We start from the raw sequence: 18,642 nt of genomic DNA, 5'->3' as shown, positions 1-18,642 counted from the left end.
GGTCTGCCCGGTCTGAGGGCGGCGATTGGTCGCTGTCTCGTCACGTGGTCGCATTTCTCTCCCCGCGCCCCCGGAAGTGGTGGCAGATGGGAGTGGTGGGCGCTGCGCTCCTCATGGAGCCGCCAGCCGGGCCCCGCTGATGGCCGAGCCCCCGCTCGCTGTGCGGAGGAGGAGCCGCCTCGGCTCCGCTCCCAAACGGAGCCGGCCCCCGGCGGGGCCCAGCGCTGCCTGCTCGCCGCTGGCTCTCAAGAGAGCGAACACCGGGGGTGAGGGGGTGCCAGCACAGAGGCCGGTACGGGGGGGAACGGGAAAGAGAAAGGGGGATGGCGGCGTGCAAGAAGGGGTCTGCTGGGGCTTCGGGTGGCTCCAGAAAAACCTCATTGTCATCGCTTTACCTGTATTAGGTTCCATCCCCTCACAAGCACCCGTTCCTTAAAGCTTAACTATTTCTTGCACAAATTAAGGATAGTGCTTAATTGCATGAGAAATTGCATCGTGGTTCTGTGGCGTGCGCCTGATGCTTCATCCGCGAAGTTGTGCCGCTTTGTTACCCCACGGTGCTAATGCTTGCTGTTCTATTTCCCTAGTATTGCAATGATAGTGAAGAGGATATGTTTGGAGACTACAACAGCTTTTGCGAAGATGATTCTCTGCTGGCTCAAGTTCTTGACACGGAGCACACGCGTCCACGGGATGCAGAGACAGACGTGAAAGCAGCTGGAGAGTTCGTACTTGAGGGTCTTCCATCAGGAATTGACCAAAGAAAGCAAGATAATTCTTCCGCTTCAGAAACAGGTGTCATATGTGGAGGGGATACAGAGCATGGCTTCCAAACGCCTGAAAATGACCCACTGGATAACAAAGAGGACCTGGGTGATTCTCTTTTAGATGAATTGCCTTCATCGCAACTTTTGTATTTTGCAGAAATGCGTCAGCCTTCTACTGGTTCTGAGAGATCTGCAGGCACAAAAAAGATAGACATGAGCAAGTGTTCCTCCTTAGACAAAATCTGGAGGGCATCATCTCCTTGTCCTGATTCTGAACACAAGAACAGAAGTACAGAATTTTCTAGTGATTTGAAGTCTGATTCATGTAAAAATACGAGCCTTAAGGATCATCTAAAAAATGCTTTGACTGAAAATGCTAAAGCTCAGACTCTGAAGGTCTCAAAAACCAAGCAGCTTAAAGAAGCTATTTTATCTGAAGAGATTTGTGTAGCTAGGAAAGCTATTGGATCATCTTCTGTCGATATAGGCCCTTTTTATGGATTACCCAGTAAAGTTAAAGATCTCTTCTGGCAGCTTCGGGGGATTGAAACACTTTATGGTAATACAACAAATGGTTTCTTCAAAATGAGCATTTGTACTGTGAGTGAAGTGTTTCCCGACTTCATTCCTATGGTGTGCAGTTATTTCTTTAGGCCTGTCTTTCTGTCTGTTCCTGGCACAAATATTTAAGTTAAAATACTTTCAGGTATACCAGTAAGATGGTTTCATACCACCCGTTGCATGGGAAAAGCTTAAGTGATGTCATCTCTCCACAGGTGTAACAATAAGAAAGTTAAGGCAGTAGCTAGACCATTTCAGAAGGAGGTTCTTTTTCATTAGGTAAGAGGAGGTTGATGTGGCTTATGGAAATACTTTTTGTGAGAGATTTGAGAAGATGAGGGATTTGAAGGCTGGATCTCTGAAAGTTTGTCGCATTTCGGTGAAGTGAAGTTCTCAAGCACAAAACTAGTGTTTTTCATAGAGTGTAGGCAAAGAGCTGTAGGGGATCAATATCCCCTTAACTGTTGGCAATGATTCTTCTTTAATTTTGCAGAATGGCAGCATGATTGCTTAACATTAGAATGTCTACAGCAGAGGAAGAATTTGATATACTCGTTGCCAACCAGTGGTGGAAAAACACTTGTTGCTGAAATTTTAATTCTCCAAGAGTTACTCTGCATGCAGAAGGATGTTCTGATGATCCTGCCATATGTTGCCATTGTCCAAGAAAAGGTCTGGAAACAGTGTTCTTGGTATTGTTTGTCTTGTGCAATGTGCCTTGTTAACGTGGCTGACTTTAATAATAATTTAATAATAATGGTTGGAAAATGTGTTGTGCGTGAACACCTCTACAGAAGTGACTGGCTTCTCTTTTAAGTGCCGCTCTGAGACAGTTATTTTCTGATAAAACAGATTATGGTTATCACTTCCAGATGCTGAGTGATACGATAAGAAATGTGCTGATTCTTTAAGTAGCAGTGTGCTGCTGTGTCACCTGATTTTCTGGTCTTTTATCAGTGTTTTCTGCTGTCTATCCGGCCGGAGAAATCACTTTGTAATAAAAACAGATCTAAAGAAAACGAGTTAGAGAACAGTTTTAACTCAAGCTTGATCAAATTTGCAGAGGGTTAAACTTTTCAACTTTCAAGGGAAAGTTCTTGTAGCTAATATTTTCATTTCCTTAAACAGTTCATTTGGATGTGGGTAGGTTAAATGCACACTGAATTCTTGAAACAGGCCTAAAGTTCAAACTGAGTGTGAGTTTGTTCTGTAACTGACGTTGTTTTTGTTTTGTTTTGTTTTTTAATAGGTTTGGGGCTTATCAAACTTCGGGATAGAATTAGGTTTCCTCGTTGAAGAATACGCAGGAAGTAAAGGACGATTTCCACCCATCAAGAGAAGATGTAAAAAGTCCCTCTATATTGCTACAATAGAAAAAGGGCATATGCTAGTGAATTCTTTGATTGAAACAGATCGAATTGGTGACCTTGGTCTTGTTGTGGTGGATGAGGTAGGTTACAATGAGGTGGTGAGGTTACAATGTGGTGGATGAAGTAGATTACAAGATTTGGCTTAATTAGCAAGGAGTGCTGTTTGAATTGATTGGTTTAGTTTTAAGTGCCTATTGTGTCATAAGTTGTGTAACTTTGTTACTGCAGGGGTACTTAGAGTCAGGAAAGTTGAACTGTAACCAATGCCTGTGTGCTGAATGTTATTTTTCATTAACAGAAGCATTTGTTTCTACATCAGAGCCATAGACCCTATGTTCCCGTGTTGGTTGACCGTGAAATTAACTCTTTCTCAATTTGGTTCTATGCAATAACAGAACAGAGAGGGGAAAAAAAAGCCATTTTGAGTTGTTTGCTATATGTTTTACCCATTTCTGTGTTCTTTGTAGAGAATTTTGCAACACACTAATACTCGTCCCTTTTTGCTTTCCTTTCTGTCTGCAGTTGCATATGCTTGGTGAGGGAAGTCGTGGAGCAACTCTGGAAATGACTCTTGCAAAAATACTCTACACAAGTAGTAAGTCATGTCTGCAGTCAGCGTCACTAAAATATCGTAGTGCAGTCATCTCTAGAGTCAAGTCTTGGCTTTGTTTTCTAGTTGGTCTTGGCTGCTTTTGAAAAATGTGGCATGTTCATGCTTTAACAGCGTTGACTGTTTTGACCGCTAGAGATGTTTTACCCTGTAATGATGGGCTGAGTGTTCTTGAAACTTTTCTGATACTTCTCTGAGAAATCCTGAGTATTGTCAAATGTCTCCATTTCTTCGTAGGAGCCCTTTAGCCATTGCAATTAAATGGATTCCTTTTTTATGTTTACATCTCAGGTAATATTTCTTAGCTATATCCCCATGAAACCTGCCACTTTGGCATTTAAAAATAAATACTAACAATAAATAAGCAGGCTTGTGAGTTAAATATTGAGTAGAAGTGTTTAAAATTGTGAGCACAGTAACAAACTCATCTCAACTTCTGTTTTACAGAAAGCACACACATTGTTGGAATGAGTGCGACTTTAAATAATGTTGGAGACCTCCAAAAGTTCCTGCAAGCGGAGTACTACACTAAAAATTTTAGACCGGTCAGTACACGAGATACTGTGAAGTAGTATATGTTTTTAGCTTTAAAATTACAGCAGTTCTGTGTTTTCAAAAATCAAGGAATACACATGCTAATGCTTGTAGTTGTCCTAACAGAAAACCTTTTTCTATTTATGTTTTGCAATGTGCTTAGTGTATTGTATATGTACAAATGTAAGTACCTTTATAAAGTTGTGACAAACAATTTCTCATTTTAAGCCAAATTCTAAAATAGTGGGTTAAATCATTGCAGTTCCCTTGATGGACATGCAGTCTGGACTACCGGTGTGTGCGTGCTGATGCTGAGAACTGTTTATGAATACTACATGTGATGCATGTCATATTCGTAGCTATAATTAGACACTTATTTTGTCAGGGCAGGTAATTAGATCTATTTATTTCAAAAAAAAAAATCTTTGTGGGGTGGAGTGCACACTTGTATGCATGGAAGTAATTGGTGTATGAATTGTGATGCTTACGAAAAAAACACATCAGCTGCACATCAGCAATAGCTTAATCTTTAGAGCTGGTTTGGTAATTCAGTATTTCTGTTTCTGGCTTAAATCTGCCTAGGTAGAATTAAAGGAATACATAAAGATCAGAGACACAATTTATGAAGTAGACAGCAAAGCAGAAAATGGCTTTACTTTTTCACGTCTCCTGAATTTCAAGGTAAAATCTAAGTTCCTTAGAACTATGGTTAGAAAAAACATTAATTGATTTGTTTACAGTGCTTTCATAAAAGAAACTACAAATGAACTATCACATCAGAGCAATGCCTATTACAAAGAAAATGGTAGGCTTGTGGGACAAAGAAGTCCTTTAAGATACTTAACCCTATTTTAGCTGTCTTTTTTTTTTTTTTTAACTGCTCTTAAGGTAGATGGTAGGGGTTTCTTCAGTATTTTCACATGTGAGGAGCAATGGACTTAAGAATTCCAGATCAGTAAATGTTGTAGATTTTCTCAGCAGCATATCACTTTTAAATAACAGTAAAATACATGTATAAGCTTATTACTGCCTTACAGGGATTTACTCTAACCTTAAGAGTGGTGGGTGAGGGTAAACTGCCACTAGCGCAAGCAACGTGGTTAATGTCAATAAAAGTTATGGTATTAAGGAGAAAAATGATGAGCATTTGATTCTTGCATTGCTGTATCCCCCCAGTTAAAGCTGGATCTTTTGATACACTGTAAATTAACAAATCGGGAGAACTTAATCCTACAGAATCTTGCATTTAACTCACCTTAAAGCAAATGGAAATATCCTAGTGAAGGCAAGGAGATACTGAGTAGTTGCTGAATTTAGGACTTGAATTCTAAGTTTTAAAAATAAACATATGTCAATCTGTTTATGATAGTATTCTAGTAATCTGAAGAAAGCAGATCCTGACCACATCATTGCACTGGTCACTGAAGTTATTCCAAAATATTCCTGCCTAATCTTTTGTCCGACTAAAAAGAACTGTGAAAATGTGGCTTCAATGGTGTGCAAGTACCTGAACAAGTACGTTTCTCATGGTTTTTTATTATATGTGGAATAATTCACCAGAACTTGGGATTTATCTTCACTAGAATGAAAGTGTCTTTCCCTGGTGATGACAAGTAAATACTTGGGTGAATATAGAATCATGTTAAGTTAGTAACTGGGTAAATGATAGGGAACTAATCATTAGTGAACTAGTGTTTTAGAGAAACAATTTTTCAACAAATTATTTGATCAAGGAATAAATAGAGGACAAATAATTAAAAAGAAAAGCATACTGAAACCATCTAACCTTGTATCCTATTGGCACTGGTCTTCTCTGCAAGCTGCTTAGCAAACACATTTTCTTTATAGCCCTGCGTTTGGACATGTATGTCACCAGTTGAACATGTAATTACTGAGTTCCATACATATGTACAGGATGAAAACTCTAAGCTAGGCTTCATTAACAAAAGAAATTGAGATATGCGTTTGGTTTCATACAAGCCTGGTTTGATATAATAGTCCATAAAAGTTTAGATTGTGTGTAGGAGGAAATTATATTCATTACTCAAATTCCCTCACCACCAAACTTGGAGCCATTGTTACGTCTGTAATTTTCCCTATCAGCTGATATTGGCCCTCTGTTTTTCAATGCATCTTATATACCACCTGGTCATTATTTAATGCCTTCTGTACCAGTGCTTCCAAACAATACAAGATTTCTGTTGTGGGTAACTTAAGTTTCTACTTGCATCTTACTAATTTAGGGATAACAGAAAAATCTCCAACCTCAGATGTCTAGTTACAGGAATACGTAAGGAGCAGAATTACAGTAAACCTGCCTGCATTAATAACTGAAGTGGTTATTGATTGATCAAAGTCTAAAAAAATATATAAATAATGCTTTTCATTCTCAAAGAGAATTTAGATCTCACAGGGAGAAGGAGAAACAAGACCTCATTAAGGACCTAAAGAACATTGGGAATGGAAGTATCTGTCCTGTTTTGAAGCAAACAATACCTTTTGGTGTTGCCTATCACCATAGTGGACTTACAAATGATGAAAGAAAGAGTATAGAGGAAGCATATTCTAGAGGTGTCCTGTGTCTTCTTGCTTGCACAGCTACATTAGCTGCTGGAGTCAACTTGCCAGCTAGGAGGTTAGTCACCCCAAAACATTACATGTTTTCATTAAATCTTGTTTAAAAAAATATATACCTGCATATATATAAAAATATATATGCAGGTATATATTTTTATATATATGTATATATATATATATATATATAAAGTTTGACATATCACTGCTGCATGAAGTATGTTCAAGGTATTATTAGGAAACTTCAGGAGGAACTAATTCCATATGTTCAGCTCAAGACAAGTGAAAAATCTGCATTTCTAATTAGGAGATGTGAATCGATAGCAAGTCCCTTAGAATGCATAGTTGAGGAACACTTTCCTAAACAGATGAAGTATTGAGAAATTCTTCAGTAACCAGTAATTTTACCCAGAAGAATAACGAAGTCATAGTGCTTCTTAAATGCTTTCCTAAGAACAACATTTAAATCCTAAAGTAAGTCTTTCCTAAGGGGATAACTTTTAAATGTTTTACCATTTGTGTGCATGTATATTTGAATAACACATCTGAGGGGGGAGAACCTAATTTTCATACAGAGAACTGTGGTTTGTTTTCAGCATTGCTGACTCCAGGGTGTTGCACATGTTTTCATAGGGGTTACTTTCTATCTCAGTGGTTTTCAGTCTTCCGCTCAAACCTTGCACTAGATACAAAGGCTCTGCAGCAAGTAACTGAAATGGATTATGATTCCAACTTCAAGTTGTTAAACATTGTTCATTTGCACATACATTGAAACAATCACACTTAATTTTGCTTAACTTAGCTGCTAAGCATGAAACATATCCAGAGAATGTATTTGTAAGATACTGATTTCAGCTTTAATAATTTAAATACGAAGCATGACTTATCAAGGTGGTTTTTGTTTTAATACAGGGTTATTTTGAGAGCCCCTTATGTTGCTAATGATTTCCTGAAGAAGAACCAATACAAACAAATGATTGGCAGGGCTGGTCGAGCTGGTATTGACAACGCTGGTGAAAGTATTCTCATAGTGCAGGAAAAAGACAAGCATTTGGTAACTTTAACAAAGCTGGTGGTGATTTAAGTCCTTGGATTAAGCTGGTGGGATAAACAGGTGGAGCTGCACTCTTTAGCCTAATTTCTGTGGACTTACTGTTCTAAGTGTTTGACTTATGTAATGATAACTTTTAATTGCCTTGGTTCATACATGGTTTGTTTTTAGGCATTAGCTGAAATGTTAGATGTCTACAGTTACTTTCTTTATAAGCAGAATCATGAGTATCAGTGCTTGAAAAGGATGGTTTATAACTATTGCATGAATATTTCTTCTCTACTAATATATCTCTCGGGACTTTTTTAGGTTCAAGATTTAGTTACCAGTCCTTTGGAGAACTGTTACAGCAATCTTCTACCGGAGTTCACCAAGGGAATGCAGAACCTGTTGTTATCTTTGGTTGGATTGAGGGTATCAGTAAACTCTTCTGAGCAGTTCAAATTCTTGGGGAATGTGATAAACACAATATCTGATTATACAGGAAAACCAGATATTTTCAACAGTTAAACTTAACAGAATTGCAGCACAGCTTCTCTTCAGATGACAGGCACAAAGCTGGGATTAGTATTTTTTAGCCTAAGTTAAAAAAATGGTGATGCAAAGTGACATTTGCCCAATTTGGACAAGGCCAAAATTACAGGTTTTTTTAATACTTCATTTCTGGTACTATATTCTAAAAATCGAAATTGGCAACAGTGAAAACAAATGAATATAATGGGGTACATGGAATAATAAACAGCTGAATATAAGGTCCTGTCAGATCAGTGATAGACTGTCTCTTTTATTTGTCATATAGTTCCATACAAACATTTTATTAATATGATAGCTAGATGTCCCTTAGTGAGTAAATTGTTTTGAATAGCTTATGCTTTGTTACACATAATGACACGTTTACACATGCTAATAGCTTGCAAAATTTATACAGATTGCAGTTACCCAAGAGGAAGTGTACAATTTTTTGTGCCATACATTGCTGGGTGTTCAGCAGCAGCTGCTGTCTAAGGAGAAGAGTCTCTCAGAGTTGGTTAAAGATGGGCTAGAAAGTCTAATAGAAAAAGGACTCCTAACAGTAAAAATAATGGAGAAGGACCAAAATTCCAAAACTGCATTAGCAATCACACGGTTGGGTAAAGCTGCATATAAAGGTAAGACGTCTTTTATCTTTCATCAAACTTGTAATCTCAAACGTAGCTGCATTTAACATAGCATCCTGTCTTCTCTTTGAAAAGGCAATGAAAAAAAATGCTCTTACCATGCTAGTTCAGTTACTATATAATGTAGTGGACTGAAAATGGGTATTATCAAGTGTTATCACAGTATCACAGATTTCTAGGTTGGAAGAGACCTCAAGATCATCGAGTCCAACCTCCGACCTAACACTAAGTACTCCACTAAACCATATCGCTAAGCTCTACATCTAAACGTCTTTTAAAGACCTCCAGGGATGGTGACTCCACCACCTCCCTGGGCAGCCCATTCCAATGCTTAATAACCCTTTCGGTAAAGAAGTTCTTCCTAACATCCAACCTAAAACTCCCCTGTCGCAACTTTCGCCCATTCCCCCTCGTCCTATCACCAGGCACGTGGGAGAACAGACCAACCCCCACCTCTCTACAGCCTCCTTTAAGTTAACTGTAGAGAGCGATAAGGTCGCCCCTGAGCCTCCTCTTCTCCAGGCTGAACAAGCCCAGCTCCCTCAGCCGCTCCTCGTAAGACTTGTTCTCCAGGTCCCTCACCAGCTTGGTCGCCCTTCTCTGGACTCGCTCGAGCACGTCCATGTCCTTCCTGTAGCGAGGGGCCCAAAACTGAACACAGTACTCAAGGTGCGGCCTCACCAGAGCCGAGTACAGGGGCACAATCACTTCCCTAGACCTGCTGGCCACACTGCTTCTTATACAGGCCAGGATGCCGTTGGCCTTCTTGGCCACCTGAGCACACTGCTGGCTCATATTCAGCCGACTATCAACCAATACTCCCAGGTCCTTCTCGGCCAGGCAGCTTTCCAACCACTCATCTCCCAGCCTGCAGCGCTGCTTGGGGTTGTTGCGCCCCAGGTGCAGGACCCGGCACTTGGCCTTGTTGAACCTCATACAGTTGGCCTCAGCCCATCGCTCCAGCCTATCCAGATCCTCCTGCAGAGCTTTCCTACCCTCGAGCAGATCGACACACGCACTTAGCTTGGTGTCATCTGCAAACTTACTGAGGGTGCACTGGACGCCCTCATCCAGATCATCGATAAAGATATTAAAGAGGACCGGCCCCAGTACTGAGCCCTGGGGGACACCACTAGTGACCGGCCTCCAACCAGATTTGACTCCATTCACCACAACTCTCTGGGCCCGGCTATCCAGCCAGTTTCTAACCCAGCGAAGCGTACGCCAGTCCAAGCCCCGAGCAGCCAGTTTCTTGAGGAGAATGTTGTGGGGAACGGTGTCAAAAGCCTTACTGAGGTCAAGGTAAACCACATCCACAGCCTTTCCCTCATCCACCAAGCGCGTCACTTTGTCATAGAAGGAGATCAGGTTCGTCAAGCAGGACCTGCCTTTCATAAACCCATGCTGACTGGGCCTGATCGCCTGCTTGCCCTGCAAGTGCCGCGTGATGACCCTCAAGATAATCTGCTCCATGAGCTTTCCTGGCACTGAGGTCAAACTGACAGGCCTATAATTCCCCGTGTCTGCCCTGCGGCCCTTCTTATAGATGGGCGTCACATTGGCTAGCCGCCAGTCAACCGGGACCTCCCCCAATAGCCAGGACTGCCGATAAATGATGGAAAGGAAATGGAAATGATGGATGGAATGGAAAATGGGTATTATCAAGTGTTATGTGACTGAATTTTACAGGATTGAATTCCAACAACATCCTTCACAAGGAGAATCAAACCAGAACTGTATCAAAATTAATGGTTTAATTTTATTTAGTGTTTGGAATAAAAATGATTGCCTTTCTCATTTTACAATTAATTCTTACAAGTAGATATTGTGAGGTATGTTAATTTTTTTTTAGCCTAGAAGGGAATAAGAGGCAAAGGAATTATATGGCTTCTAGTCCGAATGTAATACAAAAATTATACCAGGAAGTATGGTTTTCCATCTCTTAGTGCAAAGATGTAAGGCAAGGAAAATGATTGTAACAGGACAAAACTCATATTTCTTGAATCTATGAGACTTTGGGGAGTTAGTTAAAGCCAAGAGAATTCGAATGTTCCAAAAACATACAAAATGGGCGTGTATGTGGAAATCAGTGACTTGCTTTCCTCGGTTCCCTTTCATGAATAATGATAAATGACAACAAATATTTAGTCTACTTTTTTTCTTTCTTAACTTAGATGGTGTAAAGCAAGTGTTTTTTTTTGGAAAACTAAGAAGTGACTCTGAGTGAAAACCTATTGTGCTTTACTCTGTATGCCTGCCTACAATTGCCATACATTGTGTGCTTATTCTAGGGTCTATAGACTTGTCGTACTGCAATCTTCTTTACAAAGAATTGAAGAAAGGTTTGGAAGGGCTGGTTCTTGAGAGCAGTCTTCATCTTCTCTATCTGGCAACTCCATATGATATGGTTTCTAACTGTAGCCCAAATTGGATGATATACTTGAGACAGGTGAGAATTAACTTTCAAATGTGGATCAGGGCATGCGTTAATGCAGCACAGTGAATTTTGAAAGTGTCTGCACACATAGAATGTAATTAGTAGGGTAATGCTTTCAAAAGGTAAAAACATTACTGTGTTTTCAGTCACAGTACAGAACTGCTTTCCTTTTTCTCAGAAATGTAAATTACTTTGTGAATCACCGTTTTGTCCTTTTTGTGAGACACAGTATCATGAAACATCTTTTTCTGACATCTCAAATCTTGACTCTAACTTCAATGCTAGCCTTACCATAACCAGAAGGATTAATCTTGAACAAGAATTTCCTATAAACTAGTTATCCTTGTCCTGCAAGGAAAGCGTAGTTAAATGAGTCACTTTTACCTTCTGATGCTCTACCATTGCATCTTTAGTTTTGGAAGCAAAATCTGCTAGTGAATGTGAAGTCTTAATCCTTATGGTTTCTATATCTGAGTCTACTGCTCAACTCCAATCATAACTGCAATGATTATCTCCATGGGCAGTATCTACCTACAAACTACTGTGCTTACATGCACTGTAAGAATACAGATCTTACTGTAGTCCTGTGTGCTCTGCAAGATCCACCCATAATCCAAGTACCCGGTTCCTTGAAGTGTAGTATGCTGGGGGTATCATTAAAATCTGCATAACTAATTTTCTTAAGATGTGGTACTCAAGAGTTTGAGAGTTAAAAGCAAAAAATTTGCTGTTTTGACTGCAGAGAAGTCTACCTAGTGTTCAATTATATATATGCTGAAAAGCATTGTTTTACTTGAAGTAATAGACATCTGATTTCTGTAACATGCTGCATAAGGGAACTAAATATCTGTGAATTTTAAATGAAATTATCCTGGAGTCTGCAGAGCAGCTGTTAAACCTGGAGAACAGGAAAAAAATATGCTTTTTTTTTGTTATGGACGTAGTTGTTTCTGAAATATTTGGTGAGGCTGAAACTGATCTTTTGTTTCATAAGCTGCTATTAGCATTTATAAAAATTTGGGGGCAGACATGAAATTCAGGTGATATTGATGTAGATGACATAACTTGAAAAATTGCTACTGTAAATAAAAGAGTGACTGTTAGTGCTCTAGGACCTGTAATTTGTTTGTCTTGATTTTTATACAAATACAGAAGTAAATATCTGTAGAAAAGGAGGAGAGGAACATGATGCTGTCTGCAGCTTATAATGAAGTAATGTATGTATTTAAACATATAGAATCTTTTTATGCATATCCACCAGCAGTTTATCAGCTGAACACATCTGTATATGTAGCTTTAAACCAGTGTAGTTAAAGGTGGAAAAAGTATTAATGTTTGTAATTCATGGAGGAAAAAGGAAAGCGAATTTACATATCTGCCTGTAGGTGGTATAAATTATAGACAAATTGGATGCAGAATACTTTTTAAAGCTAATTATAGCACTTACACCTTGTCTGAAGCTGTTCTGATTTGTAACATTTAACTTCTAATGAGTTATTACGAAGAAATGATTTTGACTGTAGTCAATCTTTCTTTAGTTCAATCAGCTAAGTGCAGCAGAGCAAACAGTAGCAGATATGGTGGGAGTACCTGAAAGCTTTATTGCAAAAAAGGCTTCTGGTCAAGCCATCAGAAAGGTAGGCTGGATGTTTCTTACACCTAAGACAATAGTGTAGTCTTTTAATTTGACTGTTTAGAAATGTTAGATTACTTTTCTGAAAGTATTTGTTAATTACTAGTGTTCTTTTACACATTAACTTCTTCTTAACCTCATCATTTTTTTTTCTTCTTCTTTAATGTACTAGGGTTTAGCATAAATACCCCTATTTTAGAGATGTGAAGGAACAGAGATGAAAAAACTTGATCCTTAAAGAATTAGCAGCAAGTCTTGAACTTGATATGGGTACTGAGATCTAACTTGTTTTATTCCTAGAATGTGGACAGTGCTTCTGTAAACAGGCTCTACCTGACATTTATCCTATATACCTTACTGAAAGAGACCAACATATGGAGCGTTTCAGAAAAATTTAATCTGTCCCGAGGGTATGTTCAGAATCTCCTTACCTCTGCTGCCTCGTTTGCTTCTTGTGTTCTACATTTCTGTGAGGTAATGTGTTATATATCCCAATATTTTCTTTGGTATTCGTTTTGCAAAATGTGTAGTTTCCTTCTGTTAGGTTAGAATGTAATGCAGGCATTGTATTTCACCTCTCTTGTGCAAAACTATACGTTTCCTGTCAAGAAAAGCATGCTAGTGCAATGACACATGTTTCTGGTATTAACAGTAGGTTTTATGGACTGAAAAGGAAAATATAACTACTGTACAGGTCATTCATCGGTGTCATAAAGTGCTGTTGATTGAAGAGCTGATAAGTGTGCCTCTGAGAGATAAGGCCATCTGGTTGTAAAATGTCATTGCAGGAGAAGAGTTGCCTTGGCTGGTTCTTGTTTTCTTTCTCGTTTGAAATAATGCATCTATTGACCTTCAGAACTCTCCCAGCTTTAGCTGAGGAGTGCTAAATAAAACTTTGCAACTAGCTGGAAGGATAACAAACTAGAGCTTTCCTGCTTCTAAAAAGGCCAGGTGCATGCTCTAGCAGAGCTCTAACAGTTGTACCTGCAAGTATAGAACTTGGGATCAATTTCTGCATGTAAGTACTTTTTTCTGTGTTTAAGTTAATTTTTATTTTTAACTGTTCTTGTCTCAGCAGGAACTGGAGGAATTTTGGGTTTACAAAGCCCTGCTGACAGAACTTACCAAGCACTTGACGTACTGCGTTAAGACAGAACTCATTCCGCTGATGGAGGTAGCAGGGGTTCTAGAGGTAAGGAAACCCCATCTTGTACATCTTAAATGTTAACTTTGATGCTAAGTGTTACCCTCATTGAGGTGTCTCTGGAGGACCAGCTAGTATTTTATTCAGAATGGGCATCATGCAGGTATCCCACAAGAGTCCTGGAGGTCAGGGGAAAAAGGTCTGACTGTTTGGGAAACGTGAGCGGGAGCCAGTCACGTTTTTCTTCTGCCTGCTACTGCAGCAAGCGTGAAAACTGTATTTGCTTAATAGTTTTGAAATGTCTGCTCAATTGGAAAACAGAGCCCGGGTCGTGATTCTTTTGTGATAGAGTAGGAAGATGATCACAGAAATACGTCAAGTTCTATTGGGAACTTAAACTTTTATGTTCACTAAAGCTGCTACATGTATTTTAGATAAGAAACATAACCAGTCTGACCTGAGGACTCCCATTCAAGTAGAAAAATATATTGGGGCCTCAGTGCGAGGCTGTGAGTCATTACTGGACATCTTTTCAAAAGGCTCTGTCTTTTCTATCCAGCATACTCTAGAAATTAGTTAGCAAACCACTGAATTTGGAGGCTGTGAATTCTTATGCTGAAAAGTTAAACAACGAAGACCTCAGGCTTGATGCTTCATATATGAAATTGACTGAATTTGATGCAAAGGGGAAAGAAAGGCTTATTCCGTCGCTTAAAGTCTGTAAGGGCTTGGACAGCGTGATTCTGCTGAAGTTGTATCGTATAGGTTGCTCTGGACGTTTATTGTTCTCATCAAGTTACTTCTGTACTGAAATTTAAACTGTGCTGACAAATGATGTTTGTAGCAGACAGTCTGTAACCTTGAGCAGGCATGATTTGCATAGGTTTCTGTAGAGGGAACTGATAAAATCAATGGTTTTCTTACCATAGTGAATGAGAAATTAATGATGATTTTCTTAGACAGTTCCCAAAGAACAGTCTGTAATCTTTCCATGAGATCACTCGCTCACAGGGAGTGGTTCTAGGCCATCAGTCATGCTGTGCATACAACTGCAAAATAGTACAAAAAATATTTTCTGGCAATCAGTGGGTATTTTCTGTGAAATTAATGACACTTTGCATCACTGAATGCTCATAGTCCTTAGTCACCATGGAGGAAGATACTGTACTGTCTGTAAGCCTTTCTGTTGGATGCTTTTAAAAAAAACATATGCCATCAGTTACATTTCTTTCTATTACTTGGTGTCTTGCAAATAAGAGGCAAAAGGTAATAGATGAAATATGTGAAGGCAGTGTTCCACTTGTTTATCAAATGAGAATTAATATATCACTCATTCCAGTAGAGCCATGAGATTACCAAACAGTCTTATAAGTAGCCTAGAAATGCATTTGTACTTCAAGTTCTAGCACTGTATGTTTTGCACAAACAATTTCCCCCAGAGACCCTCTGTTTGGTCAATACTGTTCATAGCTGCATTGCATCCTGATACCACAATGGGACCAAGCCAAGTAAAGAGAAGCAGATCACAGACACTACCATGCTGATCATAGTCATCTAATTCAAGAGAATCTCTCCTGTTCTTGTGAACTCACAGCCATGACTTGGCACAAAACTATTAAAAAAATCTGTTGACTGAAGGAAAACACCTTGAACAGGAAAGTATAGTCTTTTCAGGACTTCTGTGGAAGCTCAGAAGACTGTATTGCAAGTTGCGGAAAAATAGGGGAAGAATCACAGAATCACAGAATCGTCTAGGTTGGAAGAGACCTCCAAGATCATCTAGTCCAACCTCTGCCCTAACACGAACAAGTCCTACACTAAACCATATCACTAAGGGCTACATCTAAACGTCTTTTAAAGACCTCCAGGGATGGTGACTCAACCACCTCCCTGGGCAGCCCATTCCAATGCCTAACAACCCTTTCGGTAAAGAAGTTCTTCCTAACATCCAACCTAAACCTCCCCTGGTGCAACTTTAGCCCATTCCCCCTCGTCCTGTCACCAGGCACGTGGGAGAACAGACCAACCCCCACCTCGCTACAGCCTCCTTTAAGGTAACTGTAGAGAGCGATAAGGTCGCCCCTGAGCCTCCTCTTCTCCAGGCTGAACAACCCCAACTCCCTCAGCCGCTCCTCGTAAGACTTGCTCTCCAGACCCCTCACCAGCTTCGTTGCCCTTCTCTGGACTCGCTCGAGCACCTCGATGTCCTTCTTGTAGTGAGGGCCCAAAACTGAACACAGTACTCAAGGTGCGGCCTCACCAGAGCCGAGTACAGGGGCACAATCACTTCCCTAGACCTGCTGGCCACACGGTTTCTTATGCAAGCCAGGATGCTGTTGGCCTTCTTGGCCACCTGAGCACACTGCTGGCTCATATTCAGCCGACTATCAACCAGTACTCCCAGGTCCCTCTCGGCCAGGCAGCTTTCCAGCCACTCATCTCCCAGCCTGTAGCGCTGCTTGGGGTTGTTACGCTCCAGGTGCAGGACCCGGCACTTGGCCTTGTTGAACTTCATGCAGTTGACCTCAGCCCATTGGTCCAGCCTATCCAGATCCTCCTGCAGAGCCTTCCTGCCCTCGAGCTGACCGACACACGCACCTAACTTGGTGTCATCTGCAAACTTACTGAGGGTGCACTCGATCCCCTCATCCAGGTCATCGATAAAGATATTAAAGAGGACTGGCCCCAGTACTGAGCCCTGGGGGACACCACTAGTGACCGGCCTCCCACTGGATTTGGCTTCATTCACCACAACTCTTTGGGCCCGGCCATCCAGCCAGTTTTTAACCCAACAAAGCGTACGCCAGTCCAAGCCCCGAGCAGCCAGTTTCTTGAGGAGAAGTCTCAGACAAAATCAGCTTTTCTTTGATTTTGATTTCCAAAGAGTGCAAGGCAGTCATTCATGTCACTGACAGCAAATTCAGAAAACATGACCAAGATAGAGGCTGGCAGAAACAATATTGTCCAGGTGCAGAGGAAATGATGCTTGGGTTTACTCAGAACTGGGTAAGGTTAGCAGGGAGTAAATCCTATGTGCAAGTAGGTACTTTGGCGGGGGGTGGATTAAGGATCCTTAGTGCCAGTTTTAGTGAGTTTTGGTGTTCATGTCAAGATCAATCAAAGGGAACTGGATTTATGTAAAAGATGAAATGTTTGAGGTGGATGCAGAGATTGGGACTCTGAGAGTTCTTATTGCCTGTTCTAATAACTTAACACTATTATTCGCTTGCAGGCACGAGCTAAACAGCTTTATAATGCAGGGTACAAAACCTTAGCACACTTAGCAAATGCAAATCCAGAAACTCTGGTGAAGACGATTGAGCATTTGTCACGACGTCAAGCCAAGCAAATTGTTTCATCTGCAAAGGTAAGCAAGAAGGTTCAAAGAAACTGCTCCAGGAATTCCACATTTCAGAAGTGGATGTTTGAATGACGTGAGAAGAAAGTGTAGGATTTGGCTTAGCACTTGTGGACATTTGTGATGCCAACATTGATCAGTATTAGTATAGTGAAGTATTTTATTGACCGTATCATTTGTCTAAGATAGTTACAAGAGAGGAGTTAATTCAGCAATCGCTGGCCTTCAAGCACATGAATGACAGGCAAATAGATATTTCCTTAAACCAGTTCACTTTTATACAGCATAGTGGAGAGTTGTCTTCAGCAGGCAAGCAAAAACCAGAAATGTTTTGATAGGTGGTCTGAAACACTAAATAGTGCAACATCTTGGTATTAGTACATGAGAAAACACGTTCCGGGAGGCAAAGGTTCTGCAGTCCTGTTAGCAGCAGCATTTTTTGATTCATTTTTCAAGACCAGATACAAGCCTGGAAAGCAGTGTTGGTGTTCTGTCCTAAAATTATAGCAAATAATTGTATTAATTTCCTAATGATTTGATTGTTATTTCAGATGCTGCTGACTGAGAAAGCTGAGGCTTTACAAGAAGAAGTAGAACTCCTCTTAAAGGTGCCTACAGATATCGCAGGGACTTCCTGACCAATTCAGTCATTAAAAAAAAAAAAAATCATGAATTCAAATATTTGAATGTTTTAGCTTTGTCCTGTGTAAATGTACTGTAAATATAATAAATATTTAATGTCTTTTATATACGTCATATTCATGTGCATTTTGAATTAAAAATATTTTTTGCAAAGTTGCATTCATTTGAAGGTTTTTATTAACCACCTCTTCAGCATTAGACCAGAATAAAAAAAAAATGTGCTATTAAAATCATTCTTAATACATGGTTCCAGGAACATCTGGGGGACTGCACTAAGTAGTGGTGTGTACTTGGTCCTAGAGCTTGGGTTCACAGATGGCTTAAAAAGCAGAGTAGAAAATGCCTAAGCTTGGCAAAAGATTTGAACACCCATGTATGAGTGAACTACTTCAATACTCCTTCAGGCAGGAATCCCTGTGTTCCAGGAGTAGCTAATGGAGTGAAGTAGAGCTGTAGTTGTAATGCAGGAGTGCCAGAGTTGCTCAGGGAATTGTAGCTACTATCTAGTCTAAGCATTTTTTAACAGATTGGAACACCATATTACTACTCAGTCTCTGTAAATGCCTGAAGAGGTAATTTATTAAGGATGTTTCTGCAGAAGCCCTCTAAATAGTTTAAATTTGCTTTAAAGGTTTTTAAATTTCATTGTTGCATATGAAGACTGACTTTCTAAGTCAATAGCAGAAGCCATATAAACAGAAGTAGCTTGAAAAAATGCCTGAAACATTCAGTTGTGACACAGTAAACTCCTTTTCAAACCTGGTGTGTAGTGCATGACAATGTTTAAGTGCTTCACATGAAGAG

At 40.0% G+C, this 18,642-nt stretch overlaps 1 protein-coding gene across 7 annotated transcripts; it reads left to right on the top strand.

Annotated features, from left to right (window-relative positions):
• The first annotated feature begins 46 nt into the window (after window positions 1–46).
• Window positions 47–17,991, top strand: HELQ (helicase, POLQ like). 7 transcript variants are annotated; one of them, XM_048074551.2, is made up of 19 exons: window positions 47–292; window positions 588–795; window positions 925–1,326; window positions 1,822–2,000; window positions 2,578–2,778; window positions 3,221–3,293; window positions 3,756–3,853; window positions 4,425–4,523; window positions 5,212–5,357; window positions 6,238–6,477; window positions 7,329–7,470; window positions 7,777–7,881; window positions 8,396–8,615; window positions 10,916–11,073; window positions 12,600–12,698; window positions 12,995–13,168; window positions 13,770–13,886; window positions 17,071–17,205; window positions 17,748–17,991. In XM_048074551.2, the coding sequence occupies exons 1-19, from the start codon at window positions 140–142 to the stop codon at window positions 17,832–17,834; spliced, it is 3,036 nt and encodes a 1,011-aa protein (XP_047930508.2). In that variant the 5' UTR covers window positions 47–139; the 3' UTR covers window positions 17,835–17,991. The 7 variants fall into 7 exon arrangements, 5 of the variants coding, with proteins under 5 accessions (XP_047930508.2, XP_047930505.2, XP_047930504.2 ...); XM_048074548.2 differs by having other exon boundaries at window positions 588–1,326; window positions 13,773–13,886; XM_048074547.2 differs by having other exon boundaries at window positions 588–1,326.
• The last annotated feature ends 651 nt before the right edge of the window (window positions 17,992–18,642 follow it).

The sequence above is a fragment of the Anser cygnoides genome, chromosome 4, assembly GCF_040182565.1.
Source record: "Anser cygnoides isolate HZ-2024a breed goose chromosome 4, Taihu_goose_T2T_genome, whole genome shotgun sequence".
Taxonomy (NCBI): Eukaryota; Metazoa; Chordata; class Aves; order Anseriformes; family Anatidae; genus Anser; species Anser cygnoides.
The sequence above is the reverse complement of the archived record's forward strand: the minus strand, read 5'-3'. Positions and strand labels throughout refer to the sequence as shown.

Coding starts and splice junctions, on each gene's coding strand:
- HELQ (XM_048074547.2), top strand. CDS start 140: ATGGCCGAGCCCCCGCTCGCTGTGCGGAGGAGGAGCCGCCTCGGCTCC. Junction 3,854..4,424: donor ACACTAAAAATTTTAGACCG/GTCAGTACACGA, acceptor AAATCTGCCTAG/GTAGAATTAAAGGAATACAT. Junction 17,206..17,747: donor AAATTGTTTCATCTGCAAAG/GTAAGCAAGAAG, acceptor TTGTTATTTCAG/ATGCTGCTGACTGAGAAAGC.